Source organism: Phocoena sinus, chromosome 13 (assembly GCF_008692025.1).
Source record: "Phocoena sinus isolate mPhoSin1 chromosome 13, mPhoSin1.pri, whole genome shotgun sequence".
NCBI classification, from domain to species: Eukaryota; Metazoa; Chordata; class Mammalia; order Artiodactyla; family Phocoenidae; genus Phocoena; species Phocoena sinus.
Genome location: NC_045775.1, coordinates 90,150,061 through 90,173,878, shown reverse-complemented (window position 1 = coordinate 90,173,878; position 23,818 = coordinate 90,150,061). Strand labels below are relative to the sequence as shown.

The 23,818-nt window shown below is 58.8% G+C and overlaps 1 protein-coding gene across 1 annotated transcript in view; it reads right to left on the bottom strand.

The window, feature by feature from the left end:
* SH3RF3 (SH3 domain containing ring finger 3) overlaps positions 1–23,818 on the bottom strand; it is a 213,866-nt gene that overhangs the window by 71,421 nt on the left and 118,627 nt on the right. Inside the window, exon 6 of the mRNA XM_032652281.1 lies at positions 19,875–19,970. Coding sequence (XP_032508172.1) covers positions 19,875–19,970 — 96 coding nt within the window. The remainder of the gene's footprint in view (positions 1–19,874; positions 19,971–23,818) is intronic.

Below are 23,818 nucleotides of genomic sequence, written 5' to 3'. Positions count from 1 at the left end.
AGGCCAGGAAGGGTCCCTCGGCCCTGCAGGTCCTCCCTTGTATACCGGCCGGGATTTGCGGCTGGCAGCATCTCGATGAGTTAAAACCAAACAAAAGCAGCAGCGCTGGATCTGCGCAGCGAGAGGGAGGGAAGCTGTGTCCAGAGGCCAAGCCGATCACAGGCGCTGGGGGCGTAGCCGCCTTCAGACGGCTCAGGCACAGGCTGTGAGCATTTCCACTACAAACTCCTGTCCTTCACGGGGGTTTGTAAAACTCACTCCAGGCCCCAAACCGCGTGATCTAAGTCCAGGCTTAGCCCTGAAACGCTGCCTCCAATCAGGCTCAGCGGCCTCGCTCTGCTTTAAGGCTTTAATCGTTTGCCCCATCAGCAGTGCTGCTCGGAGAGCAAGCCGGTGCCCAACCCCCTCCCTCGCAGCCTTCGGGGGCCCTCTGACCCCCGAGGGCCGGCCTCCTCCACCCCGTGGTGTGCGCCCACCTGCAGCGCCAACGGAAGAGCAGAAGCAGGAAGCGCCAGGCATGATGCCTTTGCTTATGGGCACCAGAACCCGGTCTAGACCTGCTTGCACGTGGCAGATTTCTGTACAGAAATAAGGGCACCGATGACACCCCCGGGCTCAGATGATCCCATTCGTCCCCAAAGCAGCAGCCCTGGAGTCCCTCCCTCAGTCCCCGGGGACCCTGCTGCGTCAGTATCAGAAACCGCAATTGCAGAATCAGGAAACCCAGGCACGGACCGGCAGTGTGTGCGCATGCCCAGACCTGGGCAGGCAGGTCACCAGACCACTGGTTCCGTCCAGAGGGCTCTAGACTGAACGGAACCTTTAAAACAGGAGGAAGACTGGGAAGCCAGGCACAAGGGAAGACGTCAGGGATAAGAGCGATCGGTGGGACGCGCCCGGCGGTTTTCAAGGAAAACAACGGGGAACAGGCGCGCACGCCCACCGCTCCGCCCTGACTCGTGGGGAGGACTGTGGTCCCCACACGTCCGCACAGGAGCAGCGGGCCGTGACCGCGCCCCGGGGAGCGATGTGTGTCCTCCCTTCCCGGGACTCAGGGGTTGGAGGACACGGCTCAGACGTAGGGACAGCACGTGTCTCTGAGCCCCGCCGCCCGTTCTGGTCAGATCCAGCTGCACTTCAGTGGGCGCTGCCACCCGGGAGCCTTTCAAGACGCAGATTCTGGCTCAGCAGGCCTGGGGTGGTGCCCATATCTCTGCATTTCTACAGCCCCCAGAGACCCTGCCGCTCTCAGGAGAGCCGGCTTCAGAGTGGAAGCCCCCGCCCCGTGAAGCATCCACGTGACCTGGACAGCGGCTCTGCTGGCGCTTCCTTTAATCCACTTCTCCCACCGGGGGCTGAGGACAGCACAGATCGTCACGGTGGCAGGCGGCTGTTACTCCTCAGAGCTTCACAAACTCAGCGGCTGGCGAGGAATGGTCTTTGCCTGCCCGAAGCTTCTGTGAGGAGACACTGCAGGAGCCCCCCTTCGCTGGCAGGGGCAGGCAGGCGGCTGATGGGCATTTGGATCAGTGCTTCTTGGGTGTAAAACACTCTGCTTTTCACCAACTAAACCGTCTGAGGGGTGGTGAGAATGGAGCCCCAGCTCCCCTCCCCCCTCCCAAAGGCTGCATCCGGGGCACAGCGGGAGCCCCCAGCAGCAAGGCTCTTGACAGCTGGCCGGGCTGGTCAAGTGCAGGTGGCCACTGATGACCACCAGCCAAGCACGGGGGACCGAGAGCCGCTGTCCCCCCAAAGGCTCGTGTGGCCCTTGCGCCAATTGAGCAGGTCCCAGGCGGCAGGACCACGGCTCACGCCTCTCTTCTCCGTCTCACCGGACACACCACAGCTCCCCTCACGCACGGCATGGGGCTGCTTATCCAGCCCTGCGGCATCTTCAGGGTAAAAACAACATATCCAGTGAGGTATACCTGTGCCTTTGGCAGTTGGAGGGGTTGGGTTCATTTTGGAGATTCAAATGTGTCTTTAAAAATCAGACCTTTTTTTGGCACGAAAATTAGGTCACGCAAATTCTCACACTGGGAGGCCAGCTACAGCTACCGAGGTTCGGGCGGGGAGGTTCTGTTCCCCCGCTTTTGTTATGAGCGTGTGCCGGTGACCTCGCGGGCCTACCAGCAGCCCCAGCCTGTGTTTAGCGGGACGGCGAACGCGAGACGTCTGTTAACACCAGGTGCAAGGCTGTCCCCACCCACTGGAGGGTGTGTCCTACACCTGCTGTGGGACAGGCCCCCACGTGGGAGGAGGTTCCCATCCTGCAAGTTAACATTTCACACGGTGGGCAGCAAGGCCGGGGGCCCTGAGGGTGTGGTGGACTCACAGGACAACCGCCCCTGGCTGCTGCCCCACCACCAGCGCAGCCAGCTGCCTCCCCGCCAAGCCCCCGCTGCCCCCTGCGTTCCCACTCGAGCCTGCTCTGTCCCCAGGTGCCTGAGGCGACGAATGAGCCTGCAGTTCTGCTGCCAAGGTGCACAGGCGAACTGAGGCCGCCCTCCGGTACCTGAGGTTAAACGAGAAACATCCATCCACCAAGGTCAACGGAGGCCAACACCGGAGCTGCACACAACTGCCTCGTCTTGCGGGAAAAGGCTGATTAGAGGCAAGGATTTGGAGAGAGGTGATGTCTAAAAACGGAAGCGGGGAGGGGCAAACGGCATTCACTTCAGCCCCCATCACCCCGGGCTGGACAAAGCCCACCTCTGCCAGCCGCCAGGTGCTCCCCATGAGGGGGGCCCAACTGTCCTGCCAACGCGGCCCTGCTCCGAGGCGCCCCCTCCTCCTGGGCTCACCCCGCCTGCGGGAACGAGGCCGCCCTCTTCGTCCTGAGCCCCTCCGCAGGGTGTGTCTGAAAGCCGAGGGCCCCGGACTGGACGTTCCAAGGTTCCTGAAGGACCTGTGGTAATTCCCCCTGAAGGTGAACTTAAAGGAGACAAAGGCTGTTTTCCAGCAAAAGAGGGGGCCACAGGGCACCACTGCCTGTGCACACTCTAGGGAACTGAGGGGGGCGAGGTCCCCAGGGGCGCGTGGCTGGGGGCTGCCTGGGCGCTTGCAAGGCACTTCTGACCAAGGTGACCAGTCCCACAGGGCCCTTTTGCCTTCAGGAGGCCACGGAAGTCCTTACTGAGGAAGGAGGGGCCTGCTGACACCTAGGGAGGGGACAGGAGGCGGAAGCCCTGGATGTCCAAGGAGCAATAGCAGGCAGAGGGGCTGGAGAGACACGTGGTTGGGAACGGGGACCGGGGGTCAGCGGGGCCAGGGCCCGGCTCTCCTCTGTGTGGGCGGAGGGCTTGGAGGACTCCAGCGGGAGGACCCCCTGACTTCTGTCAATTTTCCAACGATGTCATTGGAAAATTCTCACAATTTAATGAAGAAAACAACAGAAATACTGATGCAGCACCATCCCAAATTTGTTCACAACATACGTAAATTTGCACACAGAGAAGAACGCAGGAGACAACAGCACGCTCGCGACGTTTCTACTCATTCTCCTCCTACGCGTGTATTCTATTCATATTTACTGGTAGGATTATGGTGACTGATTTTCCTCTTCACACTTTTCTGAATTTCCCTGTTTTGAACAACAGCCAGGTGTATCAGGAAGTCATTAACAACAAAACGTGCAGATTAGGCTGGGACAGCTTCCGACATATGGTGAGACTTCCGGGGCCGCGGGAGCACCATGTTTTTTCCACTCCGTACAAAGCCTGAGGTGCCGTAAGAGACCTTGCTGCTCCCCAGGTTAGACGCAGTGGCTTTGGGAGCTAAGGTTTCACGGCGGATCTGACAAAGGTTTCCTCCCCGTCGGTGGCTTGGTTAGGAGCCCAGCTGGGGGGTCTCTACGGGGAGCACAGGGCTCATCCCTGGCACCACACTCCCACCCCACAGGGGTGTCTGAGAGCTCAGAGGTGGACAAGAACCTACCAGCCAAAGCGGGAGGAAGGCTGAGAGAGGTGGGCCCGGGCAGGGACGGCAACCCTGTCCACCCCCCCACCCTGAATGCTCGCCTGTGAATGCTCGGGGGTGGGGCAGGACGCCCCTGTGGGTCTGTCTTCTTAAGCAGGAGGAGCTCAGCCCTGGGGGGTCCCCTCCCTGCTCCCAGCTGGCTCAGGGCAGCAGTTCTAGACAAGGGGGCCAAGCCCTCGGGCGGGAGGCCCAGGTCTATGCTTGAGGGCGAGGCGCTAGCGAGCTCCACAGCCTCCGGATCTGACCCATGTTCCTCCACTGAGATTTGTTGGTAATAAAGTTAGCACTTAAATTTCCATCTCTTAGACGTTCATCTTTCTCTCAGCTGGATCTGAGAACAGGGTGTGAAGACTTCTCTGGGGACTTCCCTGGCGGTCCAGTGGTTAGGGCTCTGCAGTTCCACTGCAGGGCCTGGGTCTGATTCCTGGTTGAGGAACTAAGATCCCACAGAAGAAGAGGACTTCTATAACTAAAACCTCAGGGGCAACTCAATAAACTCTCCCGCAAACTTACATGTTTAAGAACATATTAACATAGGAACAGTGCTGCAAATTCAGCAATAAGAAGTCCTAACAGGAACAGATTTCAAACACACATTCATCCCCCTTTAAATACAAAGGTTTACAGAAGCGTGAGTTAACCCCCGCGGATCATTTTTTCTGTACCCGGTCTTGAGCCGAGCCTCAGCCATCAGCTCCCGCGTGGGGAGCTGGGCGTCACGGCCCAGCCTTCCGATCTGAATCTGCACCCCCTGCCCGGTGACTGCAGGCGGCCGGTGCAGCCCCCTGAGAGCCCAGGCTGGCTGCTCTGGCCTGGCCCACACGCACGCCGCCACCTTGGCCTTGGCCTCCAGCAGGACTTGAAGCCCGACTGTCACTGAGGAGGCCCCGCCCTGCACAGTTCACAGATCCTCGTTCTCCAAAGTACAGTGTTCCTTCCCTCGGAATGAAACGAGAAACTGTTCCAAATTGGTTTTTAAAGGATTGAAGATTTCTTCCTTGGCCATACAACAGCCTCAAAGACAATACTCTCACAGTAAGAATACAATTTTGCGAGGAGACTCGAGGGCCCCTAGTGCCGGACACGCCGTCACAGGAAACGAGGTCCCCACGCGGCCCTCACAGCACCAGCGCCGCTCCACGCCCAGCACCCAGGCCCGAGGAGGGGGAGGCCATCACCCCGTGGCACCAGGAGCCTAGGCTGGCAGGGGTGCGGGGCTGGGCCCCTGGCCGACTCTTTGCCCCGCGTGGCCTGTGGGCTGCAGGGAGGAGCCCGGATTTACTCTGAGAGCCAGGGGCCCCCCGGGGGCTGTAGGCAGGAGTGAGGCCCGAGTCACCTTCATTCAGACGGTCTGGTCCACGTGTGACAACGGACCCTGGGGAGGTGAGACCGGTGGAGGGTAGGTTGGGAGATGGTGACAGATGACAGGGCTGTTCTCAGGGGCCCAAGACCCAGCACAGCTGAAAACTTTTCGTCTAGAAGGTTCTCTCTACATTTGTTTTAGGCTATCAACCCCCAGGTAAAGGCAGGGTTAGAAATGAAGGACACGGCTGGGGGGTGGTCAGCAGACAGAGGCCCAAAGGCCGTGCCCTGAGCAGGGAGGGGATGCGGACTCACCCACTTGCGGTGGGTGCAGCAAACTCGAAGTCCAGAGAACGACCAGGCCGGCCTCCCGCGGCCCCACTCCCCACCCCCACTCACCCGCTGCCCCTCAGCCCCAGGCAGCCCAGGCATCACTGGGCCCGCACCGCAGCTCCTGCCCCTCCCCTCCAGCCCCCGGGGGCTTCTCTGAGCAGGAGAGCTGGAGGGTCCCTGCCGCAGCCTCCCTGCCCCCTTTGAGCCCTGTTTGCACAGAGGATACGCTGCCCTCTAGACTTCATCTTCTCTTCTTCCTTCTCTCGTCCAGCGAGACCGTGGGTTTTGAGACGATGCTCCGCAGGGCCTGGCACACGGCGGCGCTCGATGCAAGAGTGACTGAAGGGCTGAGCGAGTGGAGGGGTGGACGGTGGCCCCCGCTGGCCTGCGAGGCACAGCTCAGACAGGCTGGAAACCTGCTCTTTCAGTCCAGGGCTCAGACGCGCCAACAGACACAGGAACGGCCGCCCAGGGAGACCGCGGAATCCTCAACGGCTTCACACCATAACTCTTAACTGCTCTGGCTTTGAGGATTTGGAAGAAATAAAAGCAACAGAGGACAGCTCTGAGTTCCTCTGAGGAGGCCGGGCAGAGGAGGTGAGGCCAGAGCTAGCCGCTCTTTCTCCCTTTGCAGTAACTGGCGGAGTCGAGGCGGCTGCAGAAGGTGGCGCCCCGAGCACACGCTGGTCTCAGAAGGGTCCGGGTCACCAGCGACTCACAGCCTCCTTCCAAACAGAAGTGCTAATCAAAGGTAACAGGAGCGACACCACGACGGAGGCCCAGACGGTTAATCTGGGAAGTAATTCGTGGTCAAGTCTTAGAACTACTGGGGAAGCGGCGGCTGGCACTGCAGGGCCATCTCCCCACAAATGCTCTCTGCTCTGGCGGGAAGGCACCCGGAGGCCCCGTGACCCTTTCCAGCTGCGCCATCAGACTCGCTGTTCCTTCCGCACTGAACACAGGCCTGAACCTCAGCCAAGGCATACTCTGCGGTCACCTTATAAACACCCAGAGCCGAATCTCTCCACGGCTAAGTGTGCTTCTTTCACCTTCACCAAGGAGGCCCCCCCAAGGGGCAGGTGGAATCCTGCAAAACAAGCCTCTCCCCCAACTTATTTCTTAGACACGGGTCCACCAGACCCACTGCGTCAGACTCGGGGCTGGGCCCGGAGCTTTCCAGGGGACTCTGACGCTCACTGAAGTTTCTGAGTCGCTGGCCTGGATGACTCGGTAGGGAAGGTAGGGATGTGGATTCCCAGGAGGGAAGCTGAGTGAAGGCACCTGTCGAAGCCACGGCCGAGGGCAGGGCAGGAGGGTGGGGAGGTCCAGGCAGCCTGCAGGGACATGGAGGCCTGAGGAACCTGTGTCCCCGACCAGGATGAGGATGAGTGGACGGCGGGTGAGGACACAGAGGTTCCGAGTCAAAAAGCGTCCAGTGGAGGGAGCTCAAGTTGGCTGAAAAAAATCCCATCCTGCACGTACTTGGTTTTCAGGGTTATTATTGCCCATGTGAGTGACACGTGATGGGAAGGAAAGAAAGCAGCTGGAGCCTGGGCAGAAACGGTCAGACAGAGCCAGCTGGCTGCTGTTCCCCCGGCTGGGCGAACCGAGGCCCCAGGAGAGGCTTGGGCTCAGCGGGCAGCCAGGCCTGGCTCCTTCCAACATCGCCTGCACTTCAGCCGCAGGTTGAGACACTGTCATGCCTGCTTATCTACTGAAGATGGAAGTCATCTCTGCTTTTTTCTGGGCCCACCTGCAGCTGGATTTCCAGGCTGTGGGCAGGGCTACCACACAGAAGCTCCTGGGGAGGCTGCAGGGGCCGGTTTCACAAGGCCTTGCTAAGTCCCACCATGTGCTTCCAAGAAGACAGGCTGAAGGTGTCCCAGCTGAGACCTCAGAAATGGCTGACGGCTTAGCCCTTACACTTTGACCACTTCTGTGAAACACTGGCCCACAACTCGACAACACTACACAAACCCACTAACTGCCTACTATGTGCAACCACTATGCCAGGACCCAGAAGGGAAAAGAATTGCTACTAGTCTGGCCTCAAAGTGGCTACTTATGTAGTTATGAAGACAGAGACGATGACAGGAAAACTGAGACGTTACATGTCACTCTGTGTACAGCACATTACAAGATATTAACTTCACAAATTGTTCAAAAAACACTAAAGGGGACTTCCCTGGTGGCGCAGTGGTTGGGAGTTCGCCTGCCAATGCAGGGGATGCGGGTTCGTGCCCCGGTCCGGGAGGATCCCACATGCCGCGGAGTGGCTGGGCCCGTGAGCCATGGCCACTGGGCCTGCACGTCCGGAGCCTGTGCTCCACAACGGGAGAGGCCACAACAGTGAGAGGCCCGCGTACCACACACACACACAAAAAAACCACTAAAGGAGGGAGTGATCAGGGAGAGCTGGTCCCTATGCACCTACCTATCTCCGTGGAGGAAAGTCCCAATGACCACACCCCAGCGCCCAGATCATGCTTTGGGGTGCAGACCCGGATCCCAGCGGGGCCACCCAAAGGACACTGAAGTCCTGCCCCCCAGGAGCCCCACGGCTCCTCCCCTCCGTCACCTCCCGTGCTGAGCCTGCCCTCTGGTGACTGGGCGTCGCCTGTTGGGTGAAGTGCATTAAGTCAGCACCCGGACACAGAAACGCGGGCAGGACTCATATTCAGGTCCGGCGGGATGCCCCTGCCCCCAGATGCCCACTGACGTAGAAGCTCGTGAGAAATAGGTCGTGCAAACGGAAAAACAAAACGGAGCTTCAGGCAAGACCACATCTCCCCCACGTTCTGCGGCAGGAAGCCCTGAGTGACGTCTCTCCTGTTTCCTTCCTGGGGTTTTGTCGGGTCACCTCTGATGTGGCAGAATCAGGGTGTCCTGAGAGTTAGGATCTGGGTGAAGAAGCAGGGGTCACACCTGCTTGGAAGAAACGGAGGAGCCGCCAGCCCACGCCACCCCCATTGGCCCACCCAGAGCACTGGTCGCAGGACAGTGTTTGGACCTGGTTGTAACCCGTCTCCACAGAGGATGAGGGCCTCAAAGACTTCCACCCAGTCCTCACGTCTCTGATGAAAGCTGACTGTTTACTCTGGGCCCTGGGCTGGGGAGACTCAGCATGGGAGAGCCATAGCTGACCTACTGCTTTCCCGTTCTGTCAGAAGTACCTCTTGCATCCTAATTTTATCCTTATTTGTCCCCCCCCCACCCAGTTTTACCGAGGTATAACTGACATATAACCTTGTATTAGTTTAAAGGGTACAACATAATGGTGTGTCACCCTTATTTCAAAATTCTAAACCACTGCAGGTTAACAAGAAGGAATAACAAGGATCATTTTTACCCTCTCACCTGAAATGCTAAAACCAAACTTATGGAACAGTTTTCAGACACGGGACATCAGATAGCTCAGCAGTGAAGAAGCTCATAAACCACAGGACATGGAGTAGAGGACGCAGCTTCGCAAGTGGGGATGGGGATAATCAGCCCCACGTTAGAGGCGCCCTACTCCTGCCTGTCAAAGGGTAAGACGGAGGCACGAAAGCATCACACTGTTTCTGTATAACTTACATCCCAGGACAAGGCTTGCAAATATTTGTAGGAATACAAAAATATCCAGCACTGGAAAAGCCAAAATTCACACCACTGGCATCCAGTTAAAGATACCAGGCAGGCAGAGAAGCAGGAAACTGCAGCCCCTACGTCGACGGTATAGATACTCACAGAGGCGAAAGGTCGGCCAGTGGAGCAGAACCAGAAACAGCCCGGAACACAGAGCCCGCAGAGAAGCACGACGCACACCGCGCCTGAGAGGCAGGGCAGCGTGCATGTCAGGAGACACAGCGGGGGCACGAGGAAAACGCCCTCCACCTTCCGGAGACGAGCCCCGGACACCCAGCCCAGCCGTCCGCGTCACAGAGGACCCGTCCACCTGTCCGTCTGCCGTGCGCTTCCCGCCTGCTGCCCCCGCTGAGGCCGTTTCCGCCTCCTTCCACATAGGTGGGGATGGAGCAGCCTGCGCCAAACCAACCCTCCACGGGGAAGAACACGGAGGCTTCAACAGGTTCCGGGGCCGGGCCGCGAGAGAGGCCACGGGACGGGGGAGCTGTGGGAACGGCTGCAGCCACGTGAATCCACCTCGAGCCTCACAGCGAAACGACCACCCGTGGCTGCAAGTCGCTGGTTCTGAACCGTGTCCAGGTGAACTGGTATCGCCGCCTTGTCCGGCATGGGCCTGGGGGTCTGTGTGGCTGCCCAACGAGGGTCCCGTCTCCGTGTCTCCCTCTGGAGAGCCTGCCTGGTTGCACACCCTCGCTAACTTCTAACAGCCTGACGGTCACACGACCATCCCTGTGTCGGCGCCAGGACCACTTCAGAGAAGTCGGCAGAGTTGGTTGTTTGCAGGCGGTACAGAATGATGAGAAGAAAGGAAAGGAAAAAACGTAGCTAGAAGAGGGCCTTCATGCCAGAGAGCCCCTCTGCTCGGAGCTGCGGCCCCCGCTCGCGGGGCTGCTGAGAGCGTGCGGAACGGCCAGCCGGCCCCTCGGCTGCTCTGAGGGCCTCCCACCTCCTCAGAGGCCTCGGTCCCCTGAGAAGTGCCACACGCAGATGCCAGTGGCCGCAAACCATCACCCTCTGGGCGTGTGGCGCTGGACCACCACTCGGGGCTGTGCCTGGTACCTCACGGGGTCCTCCTGGTGTGCTTTTGGACGTGGCACCGTCCATACTTGCAGAGGGAGAAACTCGGTGCTGACGCATCACACAGCTCAACGAAGCTCAGGCGGCCTGCAGGTCCAGTCAGGCCAGGAGCAGCATCTTTCCAATCCCCAGGCCCGCATCCCCCAGTGGGAGCAGGAAGTTAGAACCCCACTCCCCTCTCCCACTGCCCACGCTGGGCATGACACATGGAGTTTCTCGTCCAGGAGCTGCGCCCCCTCAACCAGGGACACCCCTGCAGGTCTATCCACCCACATCCCAACTAGAACGTAGGGTCTGTGGAGGCGCCGAAGCCGAGTCAGGGCTTGGGCCTCCCGCGTCCATCTGCTTCTCCCCTGAGCTTGGGCGTGGACCTTCCACTAGAAGCCGCAGACCCTCCCAGCCTCCTCCCTGGAAACGTTCTGCCTGCCCCCGGCCTGAGCTGAAACACCAAGACAACGGTGAAGAAATAACCAGCAGTTACTGGGGGTGTGGGGGCGGGGGGCGAACCCAATGCATTAGGGGCAGCTCCAGGCTCTGGGCCTTTGAAACAATACAGACAACTTCAGAGCTGCGTGTTCCCAGAGAAGTTGGCAGCTTCGATACCATATTTAGAGACGGAGGCTCAGAATAATATGCTCTCTTCGTAAATAAAGTCACAAGGAGACGGCAGTGCTACAGGTGCAAGAAGGGCCAAGTTCAACACGGTAATTAGCTGAGGCTTCGACAACATCCGCCCTAATTTCCGCACTGAAGACAAGGCCTCGCAAACGGGAAGCAGCTGCCGTTAGCAACCGTACCATTTTGGGCATTACATCCATCCGGCTAAATCAGGTTTCAGTTTTTGCTTCCATCAACTCCCAGCATCTGTAAATAGCATCACTTCAGCAGTCTGCCCTCGCACGTCAACACCATCAGCCGAGGTCGTGGGACCCACCAACAGACAGAGGCCTGGATCTGGTTCCCCAAGGTCAGAACTCTCTGGACGCGCACTGGCCCTGGGATGAGGCTGCCTCGCTTTCCGGGGCTCGCCCATCCTCCCCCATCTCTGTGTCTGGAAACCGGTGCCTGCAGGTGCGGCAGGGCTAGGAGGCCGGAAGGATGCTGACCCCTGACGTGTGGTGCAGTAAAAGGGGAGGGAGCGGGAGCCAGAGAACAAACCCTCCAGGTGAGTGCGTGGCTCCAGCCGTAGGACACAGGCTCTCAGCAGATGCCACTAGGATGCATCCATCCAGCTAGTGGAGGGGTGGGGGGGGGGGGCTGGCTCTGGTGGCAGGAGGGAGACAGGATTCCCGTAGCACCACTCGGAGACACCCCACCCCCACCCTCCAGCCCCTCCCACCGCTGGGCCGGGGCTCTGTCCCATCACTGCCCGCAGCCCCTCCTCTGGGCTCCTCCCAGCCACCACTGCGCCCGCTCCCGGCCACGGAGTCATGCCGCGCACCAGGCCTCTGGCAGGTCCACAACTGGCCGACCCCGACCCCCGCCCAGCGCCCGCTTCCTCCCTTGGCTCCTGCCCCTCGCACGCCTCAACACCGCCCCCCCCACGCCCCTCCCCGGTGAGTCCCCCGAGTCACCTCCTACACAGTCTTGAACCCTGTGGTTCTCCACAAATAACCTTCTGCCAAGAGGCTGAGATGAGGACAGCTGGGCACAGACCGTCAACACCCTGTCCCCCGCACCTCCAGAATCCCCCTTGTCTCCTCTTCCCTCCAAGGGTGGGCCCTCCTCCAAGACCCTCCCCTCCCAGCCCAGCTCCTCCCTGAGGGCAGCTTAGGCTCAGCCCCTCCCTCCCTGGGCCTGGGCTATCCGAGACAGAGCTCCAGCTGCACCCGCCGCCCGCGCGCGCGCGGTTGTGGAGGTGGCAAGCCCCACCCAGGTCCCTCAGTGCCCAGGGATGCACAGGCCGCCCGCCTGATGGGCCTGGCCCATCAGAGCAGCCTCCACTGCGTTTCGGCCCTAGGCCTCCAGGGTCAGCCAGGGTCACCACGAGGCTCCTCACCCCTACTCAGAGCTTCCCCCCTCTTTGCACCTCTTTTTCCAGATGCTCCCGGCCCCAGCCGGCTCCCTGGGGTCAGCTCTTCTCAGTAGGGAGCCGGGGTCCCCGGGGAAGCTGCCAGGACGCACTGGCCCTCGTGCTGAGGCCGGGGCAGCCCCATCTCTCCAGGTGCCCATTACAGTAACTGGTCACAAGGGCACGGGCAGCCGAGCCAGCTGGCCTCCAGGAGCCCAGAGCACAAAACGAGGAAACACACCGACATGTCCAAGTTCAATACAGGTGACACCAGACATACAAAGAGGGAGAGAATTCCCACCCAGAAGGCCCCAGCCGGCAGGAGAGCTGATGGCTTCGCAGGCTCGGCCCTCTGGGCCTCCCTCCACCAGCCATCACCCACCTGTACTTGTGGGCAGGGGGCGGGCTCACCCACCCAGTGAGGCTCAAATGTGCACCCGCCTCTGGGAGAGCCGGAATGGAGGCGTGCTCAGGCTCTGTGGACGGACCGGCAGACAAATCATGGTCCCTACACCTGGGGGCCCTGAGCGAGCATGGTAGGGACTGGAGGAAGCCCTTACCCCAGGGTCAACCCAGGGGTCTCCTCCAGAGGTATGGGGGCTCCTGGCCACAGTGAGGCTGGGAAGTGAAACAAAGTGTCCTCAGAAGGAGGGGGCCCCGGCCAAGCTCACCACGCGAGGTGGGGCCTCAGGGGAGTGAGCTGTGGAGGGCAGAGCCCAGGGGAGGCGCAGGGCGGGCGCCAGGAGAGTCTGATGAAAGAGGTCTGGCGACCACATCCCTCCCTCTGCTTTCCAGGCAGCCCGCCTGGGTTTCACCCCACTGAAGGCCATGCGGTTTCCTCTTTAGAGTGAGCTAGTCTGACAGCTCTCCTGCCTCAGTCTGTACCTCCAAGTCCCCAGAGCCCCGGCTCTGCACAATCCCTGCGTTCTGCAAATCCAAAAACTGGCCGCTAGCCACTTGTCTGGCTGCTGTCACTCTCACAGTCATTTATTAAGCACCTGCCACGTGCAGTCACTTTGCCAAGCATGAGGACATTAAGAACGAACACGGGGACCAGGGTCTGAGTGGGAGCCAGTGAAGAGGCTAAGAAAGGACAGGAAGGGGGCTCCGCATGGCTCATTAGGTGAGCAGGAATGCAGGGCTCCCGGCACAGAGACCCCGAGCCTGGAGGGGAGTGGGGAGGCCTGGGTAGCTGGGGTCTCGGTGCAGGGACAGGGACATGGGGGCTCGCGGCACTACACCCTCGAGGCAGCGGAGCCCGGGCTGAGGAAAGGAGGCGGCACAGGGAGGATGAGAGAAACAGAGCTTCCATTACAGTAAGGACACACGCGTGTCAGGGAGTGGGTGTCTGGGCAGGAATTATTCTAAAGAGACACCAGGATAGGGTCTGAGGACCCCCAACCTGCACCCATTCCTGCAGTTGTCCCGTCTACCCTTGGGAGGCAGATCCCACCCACGTGCCAAAGGCTCCGGCCCAGTGTCCCCATCCTGCACCTGCACCTCCGATCCGGCTAACACCCACTCAGACGTTTCCCAGGCAGCTGGGTGCTTCCTTTCCTCATCTGCCCTCTTTCGCACAGCGTCTTGGGTGTTTGGGGGACAGGTCATCCTCCCGTTCGGCTGACGAGTAGTGAAGCTCCACGCACGGGGCCCTGGGGGCTGGCGCCTGACCCCAGGCCCTGAGGCCCAGAGCACGGAAGGGAGGCCCTGCTACGTGTGGGGTTTGTCCTCCGAGGACAGGAGTGACCTGGCCCACTCCACTCTGTCCTGAGCGACACCCGATGAGCCGGCAGGTGTCCGTGGGCTATGCATTGGTCCCACCATAGAGATGGCTGCTGGACGGTGCCTGTCCTTGGAACCAAGGGGAATGAAGGACAGGAGGTAGGTTCCAGGACGCAGGAGGAGGAGCTGGGAAGGCAACGAGGAAAGGTCTGGGCCAGGGTCGCGCCGACGGACGAGTGGTCCTCTCCCAGAACCAGCGGCCCAGGCCCCGCTGTGGATGCAGCCAGCAGCTGAGGAGAGTGTGGGTGAGAGGAGAGCCTCTACACTGCGTCAGACATACGGATGCTTCTGGAGACTGGATATCCCCTCAGAAAACAGCATGAGGCCAGGCCAGCTCTGAGAGGTTTAACCGCTTGTCCCCCAGCCCACTCAGCGAGCCCCAGGAAAGAGCCTGCCTGGGATGGGAGTGGGTGCCGCATCCCCAGAGCAAAGGTCACTCCGGAAAGGTCCTCCTTGGGCAGCTGTCACGACTGGACTGCACGCAGGGCCCCAGCAGCCTCCCCCCACGACCTCCAAACCACAGCTGCAGGGCTGGAGAAGGCTCCCTGTAATTCAGTCCTGTGAGGGCGTGATTTAAGACAGGGCAACACCAGGGGGATGACCGCCACCCCAAACTGCCGTTCGCCGACACAGGCCCCGCTCCCTCCCGGCCCAGGCCCCAACCTGCAAAGACCCCAGATCCACCCTGTGGCCTCAGATGCCTGCTCATCGCCCAGAGGAAGATGGTCTGAACTCTATCACCCACGTGCGATGCCCTCGAGGCCGCGTGAGGGTAAGCGTCAGCTCAATGCTTCAAAAGGGAGTGGGTACACAAACAGCAAATCAGCCTCGGGAGACACCTGGCCAGGGCCTCCTTCTTCGGTGCCTGCTGAGGTCCTGGGGTCTGTGGCTATTGCCAGGGCCCTGGGGCAATGGTGCTGGGCCCGGCGCTGTGCCCGGGGAGGTGCGGGACAGGAGCGAGGGCCCTGCTCTGCCTCGGCCCCTGGAGGAGAGCCCAGCCCCCGGCTCAGGGGACCTGGGGGGGCAGGAGGCTGTGATCAGAGCAGAGCAACTGGGAGGGCGGTGGGCACACAGGAGCCCCTACGCCCTTGCTCTGAAGGACGGTCTCCAGGGTCCAGCAGTCGAGCCCCAAGGGCACTGACTGCCAGTTGGCTGAGAGTCTGAGCCACATGAGCCTCAGGAGGACCTGCTGACTGGTTTCCAGCCCCGAGCCCACACTCTCGGCCTCTGGGATGATGCCCGAGTCCCTTCCAGAGCAGGGGTGCCAGTGCGCCGGGCTCGGCCTCCCGCAGGGGCACCATTACCTGCCTCAGGTTTCCTACAAAATTTTTTCTTAGCTTCTTAAACTGCATTTTAAAGAGAAGTGCAAAAATGTTAGCTACATCACTTCACAGCTGCACCACCCCACCAGCACCTCCCAGATCAAGCCTCGAAGCCTCTCCACAGCTGGGGCCTCCCTCTCGCTTCTCTGCTCTGTCTCCCCAGGGCACCCCCTTCCATCAGCCGCGGGTGAGGGGGGAGTTCTGCTGCTCCTGAACTTCCTAAAAGGGAAAGTCTTCAGTGCACTCTCTTTTCCACCTTGTTTCTTTAAAAATGTGTCCGTGAGCTGCATCCATGCTTTTAAACGTCCGTCCTTTCACCTTCTCCGGCTCCCCTTGGGAAGTCCCAGCTCCGCGACTCGGCTGAGCTGACTCCGTTTTGGGGCGTTGTCACAGGCCCCTGGGACCTTTCTGTGAGTGGCTCCGTGAGAGTCTGCCTTGGAAGAGGTTCCACTGGCCAAAGATGCCGGGGGGGACAGACTCTCCACGTGTGGACAGCACTGTGGGGGTTGCACGCGTCAAGTTCTTGGGTCTGAAGCAGCAGATGCAGAGACCACCTCCCAGAGTTGGAGCAAATGCACAAGTGAGGCCGGAGGTGCTGTGGGCTGTGGTCCTTGCCGGGGGTGGGGGCAGAGAGCAGAGCGTGTGTGTGCACGTGTGTGCACGAATGTGCCCCTCGCAAGTGTACCAGAGAGGGGAGTGTGTGTGCGGACTTACTGTTGGGGAGGGTCTGAGAGTCACCCGGGGAGCTGCTGCTTCAGAGTACACATAAGAACCGCGGGTTCCGGACATGCAGGGGAAGGGGAGGAAAGGGCCGGAGATGAGGCTGGAAAGCAGGGGCTAATCAGCGCCACCCACCCCAGCCAGCGGCCTTCATCTGGCAGGTACCGGAATCCACTGGCCCACAGGGCTCAGCAGGGGCAAAGCTGGCCATGTCCCCTGCATCGTGTGTGGCCCGCCCTGGGCTGGGGCAGCACAGGCTCTGAGCGAGGACGCTGCGGGGAGGGAGTAGGGCCCAGCTGAGAGCCGTCAGCCTGGGATCGGACCGGCTCTGGGCCCCTGCGGAGTCGGGGGCGGCCCTGCACACAAGGGGTGCGAGAGGCCAGATGAGGACTCCTCAGGAGGGTTCGGGGCCCACGCCCCATGAGCACTGGCTGGAAGGACCCCTGGGGGTGATGCAGTGCACACAGGCGCAGCGTGGGGTTAGCCTGGGGACGTGCGCGTGCGGACGTGTGCTGACAAACAGCAAACACACACACAGCCCACAGCGACCAGGGGCTGAAAGATCAAAGGCTCTGAACGCTCCTCGCTTGGCCACCGCCCGTAACTTACTCACTGGAAACCCAGAGCATCTTGGTCACAGAAAAGAGGCAGGAAGCCAACCAGCCTCAAACGAGCCCGGGCACGCTCCACTCCAGGGCTGGAGCTGACGAGCCGCCCCAAACCCCAAGTCCAGGGAGCCTCACTGTTCCCTTCAGTGGTTGGCAGTGTCCCCGGGGAAGCTGCTTCCTGTGGTGAGCTCTTCTCCCCGGGGTTCTGGGGGCAAGCCCAGCAGAACCTGGAGGGTCTCGAAGAAATGGGGCCGGGCCCAGGTTTCCCGTGAGAAGTAGGGAGCCCTGCCTCATTGCCCACGTGGCAAGATGATGGGCTGGGACGGACCACTCCCAAGAGGCGGAGGCACTTCTCACAGCCTCAAGGTTGAATAAAACGCACAAGTTGTCCCCATCTGAACTCCGATTACTGGGGTAACCTTCTTCCCTGAGGAGAGGTCATCTCTGGTCTGGTAAAGCAAACAACAAAGGGCAATAGAGGGCGTGGGTCTGGGAGCCTGGCCTCACCTCCACGTGCAGGAGGGGTGAGTCTGGGAGCCTGGCCTCACCTCCACGTGCAGGAGGGGTGAGCCTGGGAGCCTGGCCTCACCTCCCTGTGCAGGAGGGGTGAGCCTGGGAGCCTGGCCTCACCTCCACGTGCAGGAGGGTTGGGTCTGGGAGCCTGGCCTCACCTCCACGTGCAGGAGGGGTGAGCCTGGGAGCCTGGCCTCACCTCCACGTGCAGGAGGGGTGAGCCTGGGAGCCAGGCCTCACCTCCACGTGCAGGAGGGGTGAGCCTGGGAGCCTGGCCTCACCTCCATGTACAGGAGGGGTGAGCCTGAGAGCGGGGCCTCACCTCCCTGTGCAGGAGGGGTGGGTCTGGGAGCCTGGCCTCACCTCCACGTGCAGGAGGGGTGAGCCTGGGACCCTGGCCTCACCTCCACGTGCAGGAGGGGTGAGCCTGGGAGCCTGGCCTCACCTCCACGTGCAGGAGGGGTGGTCTGGGAGCCTGGCCTCACCTCCACGTGCAGGAGGGGTAGATCTGGGAGCCTGGCCTCACCTCCACGTGCAGGAGGGGTGAGCCTGGGAGCCTGGCCTCACCTCCCTGTGCAGGAGGGGTGAGCCTGGGAGCCTGGCCTCACCTCCACGTGCAGGAGGGGTGAGCCTGGGAGCCAGGCCTCACCTCCACGTGCAGGAGGGGTGAGCCTGGGAGCCTGGCCTCACCTCCATGTACAGGAGGGGTGAGCCTGATAGCGGGGCCTCACCTCCCTGTGCAGGAGGGGTGGGTCTGGGAGCCTGGCCTCACCTCCACGTGCAGGAGGGGTGAGCCTGGGAGCCTGGCCTCACCTCCACGTGCAGGAGGGGTGAGCCTGGGAGCCTGGCCTCACCTCCACGTGCAGGAGGGGTGGGTCTGGGAGCCTGGCCTCACCTCCACGTGCAGGAGGGGTAGATCTGGGAGCCTGGCCTCACCTCCACGTGCAGGAGGGGTGAGCCTGGGAGCCTGGCCTCACCTCCCTGTGCAGGAGGGGTGAGCCTGGGAGCCTGGCCTCACCTCCCTGTGCAGGAGGGGTGAGCCTGGGAGCCTGGCCTCACCTCCACGTGCAGGAGGGTTGGGTCTGGGAGCCTGGCCTCACCTCCACGTGCAGGAGGGGTGAGCCTGGGAGCCTGGCCTCACCTCCACGTGCAGGAGGGGTGAGTCTGGGAGCCTGGGCCTCACCTCCACGTGCAGGAGGGGTGAGCCTGGGAGCCTGGCCTCACCTCCACGTGCAGGAGGGGTGAGTCTGGGAGCCTGGGCCTCACCTCCACGTGCAGGAGGGGTGAGCCTGGGAGCCTGGCCTCACCTCCACGTGCAGGAGGGGTGGGTCTGGGAGCCTGGCCTCACCTCCACGTGCAGGAGGCGTGAGCCTGGGAGCCTGGCCTCACCTCCACGTACAGGAGGGGTGAGCCTTGGAGCGGGGCCTCACCTCCACGTGCAGGAGGGGTGGATCTGGGAGCCTGGCCTCACCTCCACGTGCAAGAGGGGTGAGCCGGGGAGCAGGGCCTCACCTCCACGTGCAGGAGGGGTGAGCCTGGGAGCCTGGCCTCACCTCCCTGTGCAGGAGGGGTGGGTCTGGGAGCCTGGCCTCACCTCCACGTGCAGGAGGGGTGAGCCTGGGAGCCTGGCCTCACCTCCACGTGCAGGAGGGGTGAGCCTGGGAGCCTGGCCTCACCTCCACGTGCAGGAGGGGTGAGCCTGGGAGCCTGGCCTCACCTCCCTGTGCAGGAGGGGTGAGCCTGGGAGCCTGGCCTCACCTCCACGTGCAGGAGGGGTGGGTCTGGGAGCCTGGCCTCACCTCCACGTGCAGGAGGGGTGAGCCTGGGAGCCTGGCCTCACCTCCACGTGCAAGAGGGGTGAGCCTGGGAGCAGGGCCTCACCTCCACGTGCAGGAGGGGTGAGCCTGGGAGCCTGGCCTCACCTCCACGTGCAGGAGGGGTGGGTCTGGGAGCCTGGCCTCACCTCCACGTGCAGGAGGGGTGAGCCTGGGAGCCTGGCCTCACCTCCACGTGCAGGAGGGGTGAGCCTGGGAGCCTGGCCTCACCTCCCTGTGCAGGAGGGGTGAGCCTGGGAGCCTGGCCTCACCTCCACGTGCAGGAGGGGTGGGTCTGGGAGCCTGGCCTCACCTCCACGTGCAGGAGGGGTGAGCCTGGGAGCCTGGCCTCACCTCCACGTACAGGAGGGGTGAGCCTGGGAGCGGGGCCTCACCTCCCTGTGCAGGAGGGGTGAGTGTGGGAGCTCGGCCTCACCTCCACATGCAGGAGGGGTGGGTCTGGGAGCCTGGCCTCACCTCCCTGTGCAGGAGGGGTGAGTGTGGGAGCACGGCCTCACCTCCACGTGCAGGAGGGGTGGGTCTGGGAGCCTGGCCTCACCTCCCTGTGCAGGAGGGGTGAGTGTGGGAGCACGGCCTCACCTCCACATGCAGGAGGGATGGGTCTGCCCTCCTCCCTGTGCTGTTGTGGGAGCACGGCCTCACCTCCCTGTGCAGGAGGGGGTGAGTGTGGGAGCCTGGCCTCACCTCCCTGTGCAGGAGGGGTGAGTGTGGGAGCCTGGCCTCACCTCCCTGTGCAGGAGGGGTGAGTGTGGGAGCTCGGCCTCACCTCCACGTACAGCAGGGGGAAGATCCCGATCTTGTCTCCCAGCATTCCCTCCGCCCAGTTGTCGTCCACTCTTCTGATTACAGTCAGGACTTCATCCTGGAATCACCCCGTGTAGGCAAAGCACAGGGACACGCACAAAACGGATACAAAAACAGAACCAAGAGACCGGTTAGTGTCACTGCAGCTAAGGAAAAACTCTACGCGATGACTCATTCTGAGATCGGCGTGAAAACCGTCCCTCCCACGTCTTCACCCAGGATCTCTCTTCCTCTCCCATATTGATTTTAGCAGCAAAGAGCCTCCAGTGGAAGTGTGTGGCAATTTACAATCTAGTGAGCACTTTAAAATTCATGTTCCTAATATCTGCTTATAAATAAAATGGTTTTCAACAAATATAAATTCAACTAAGTATAAAACTTTCTATGTTCCTGCCTCCACCAAAGCACAAAAGATGACCCAATCCAACTCCATTTATTTAGAGTCGTGGAAGCTCTGAATAACCCTGTTAAATCCTTGTCGTGCCACGCAGTAGCAAGGACAGAGGCAGAAGGTGGGCAGACGCAGGAGGAAGGAGGGGCGTGAAGCAGGGACACAGGCGTGCGGTGGGGGAGGACTCGCCCGGTGCCCACGGAGGCGCCACGAGCCGCAGGGACAGATGACAAGGGCGGGGGACAGGACGAGGAGCGAGGGGACGACCAGGCAGCAGCAAGCGTTGGGGGGCCGCGCTGGTGCCACACGGGGTGCAGTGGGACTGTCCACAGGCCGTCTGCCCAACCGCCCTCCACATCCAAACCGCCTGCCTTTGTCTCCCGGGGCCTGCGTGGACACCGGAGGCCTGCCTGGCGCTCAGGAGCTGACAGCCAGAGCAGCCTTGTGGGCCCGGCTGGGTCTGAAAGCACCGCCTGCCTTACCAAGGGGCCTTCGACCCCTTCGTGTGAAGCAGCGATGTGGGGTGTGGGCCCCTGGGATCAGAGGGACGCTCCATCTGGAGCGTCCTGACGGACTTCCTGACATCACCGGAGAAGCTGCTTCCCCATGAACGGAGGGGCCGCACAGTTTGGGGAGTTTATCTGGGGCGAGGTGGGACGAGGTGATGGGTGCTGGACGTGCCTCCCAGAGGACATGGGGCGGGAAAGGCAAGACCAGGAGTCTGTACTGGCAGGTGCCCATGCTCCCTTGCAAACCTCCCCTCTCCTAGGGGTTTAGGGGACAGCGCAGCGGCAACCGCACCCCTCCTTCTCCAGGTCCTAACCCCAATTTCCCAGCTTAAACAAGTACCAAATAACAAGGGCTGTGTGACTTCAAAATATTTCTTTTCCCAACTGATACAGTCCAGAAAACGCAACAGACACTGAGGGAATCTCAGGCTTTCCCACGTTTCGGGGTGGCTGGTTCTCCATGGCCGGGTGACACCAACAAGGGTTTCCTTGTAGTCAGTGCTCGGCCATCAAGGCGGTGGGCTTTCCTGATAAGCATTAGGGCCGAAGTGGCCGACTGGCTTGAGAAGGGATGAGCAGAGAGGGCACCTTGCTTATCTCACATAGAGTTCATGACCAGGAGAGCCCTGTACCCATAATAAACTCCACTCAGACTCAGCCGAAGGGTGGCCCCCAAGACCTCGCCAACGGTGCAAAGGAAAAGGTAACTGAAGGCTTCCTACAAGCCAGAGCTTTTGCAAGAGCAAAATAAAAGAAGACATTTAATTTTGTAAAATTATTAAAAAGAAAAAATACCAGATTAATTTTGGTAAAAAATAAAATACCATAATATCTACACAGTTATTTGAGACTGGTCTAGATATTAGAGCCATAGAAATAAAAGGAAAAAACTAGAAAGTATAAATATTGGGAAGAAAAATCATATGATTTTCTACCTAGAAAAACAGAGTACTAGTTAAAAATTAGAATAAGTAAGAATTTGAGAAAGGCTGACAATTTTTAAATAAATAAATACATGAAAATCATTGGGTTTCCCATCTACCAGCAATAACCAGTTAGAAAATGTGATTAAAATTGGCTAATCATTAAAAAAACAAAGTTAATTCTCTAATTCACTGTATACGCCGAAATTAATTCCCTAAGTATTAAAGATTTAAATGTTAGAAAAAAACCCTGAATAACCTAGAAGAAAATGTGAATAGATGTTTAATCTTGAGGTGGGGAATGGTCTTAAGAAGTAAATAACAAAGATTTGGTTACAGAAAAATGCAATTCTCTACGTTAAGAACAGCAAGAAAAAAAAAAGGAAATAATCTAGAAAAATACCTGCAGGACAAACTGGAGACTAAGACCTAATATCCTTGCTACGTAAGGACGTAAGAGACACAGCAGTAAAGAGAGACACATACTTTAAAAGAAAAACAGGCCAGGGGCAAAAATCAGGCAACTCACAAAAAAGGAAGAAAAGCAAACTGCTGTTAAATACATTTAAAAACGTGACACCTGACTAATATTCCAAAAAAGTACAATTTTAGACAGGAAAATTCCTTCTCCCTTCGTTGGTCTTTGGTGTCTTATCAGATTAGCAGGGATGACCACAAGCCCGCTCAGCGTGTTCAGCATGATGGCTACAAGCACTTTATCATTTCTGGTGGGGATATACATTTATGGCGGTGGTGTGGCAAGTCCTATCAAACACAAGAAGCTGCATATCCCTAATCTGACAAAAACACTTCTAGAGACTCTTTCAAGAAGATCACAGATGCAAGATTCAGCTCCGAGTATGTTCATTACAGCGTTCCTTCAACAGAGAAAAACTAGAGACAACTGCACAGCCAGAGAGGGTTGGTTAGATAAAGTATGGTACATCGACCAGTACCGTAACCAACTGCAGCCCACTCCAGCCAGCCTGTCCTCCCTAAGGAGGAGGGCAAAGTGGAGATGCACAGGTAGAGCTCACAGCCTGTAGGTACAACTCCTTACACGACGGGGCTCTAATAACAGGATGAGAGGCTACAGAACATTTCCCCTCCACGTCACTAAAGGCCTATTTACAGCAGTACCTTTTACCTGGTACATTTTATGTCCAAATATCAAAAAGGAAAAAAAAATTACTAGATATCCTAAAAGGCAAAAACCAGTCTGAAGAGACAGAGCAAGCATCAGAACCAGACTCAGATACGGCAGGAGTGTCGGATCATCGAGCAGGGAATTTAAAACAACTATGCTAAGGGCTCTAACACACTTAAGCAGACAGCATGCAAGAACAGGTAGGCAATGCAAGCTGAGAGATGGTAAGTCCAAGAAAGGACCAAGGAGAAATGCTGGAGATCAAAACACTGTACCAGAAATCAAGAATTCCTTTTATAAGCTTATTAGTAGATTTAACAGCTGAAGAAAGAATCTCCGAGTTTAAGGATGTCTCAACAGAAACTTCCAAAACCGCAAAGCAAAGAGAACAAAGACTGAAAAAGCAAATAAACAAAAACCCAAAACGGAACAGAATATCCAAAACCTGCAGGATAACTACAAGAGGTGTAATATACACATAACAGGAATATAGAAAGGAGAAGAAGAAAAAAAAGGAACAAAAGAAATATTTGACACAATAATGATGAGAATTCTCTACCCTGAAAAATAAACTTCAATAGTGAGAAAGAAATAAAGACTTTCTGAGACAAACAAAAATTGAGGGAATTTGTTGCCAGGAGACCTGCCTTGCAAGAAATGTTAAAAGAAGTTCTTTAGAGAGAAGAAAAGTTACATAGGTCAAAACCTTGATTCTACATAAACAAAGAAGGTTGGAGAAGGAATAAGTAAAGGAAAAATTTAAAAAACAGTTTGTTCAAAATAATAATAGCAACAATGTATCTAATTACATATGCTTATGTACATACCATATATATGTATCATATATAAAATATATACAATATATGTTCATATATAAGTTAAATGAATAACAGCAACGACAAAAAGGACAGGAGGAAGGAATTAGGATTATTTTGT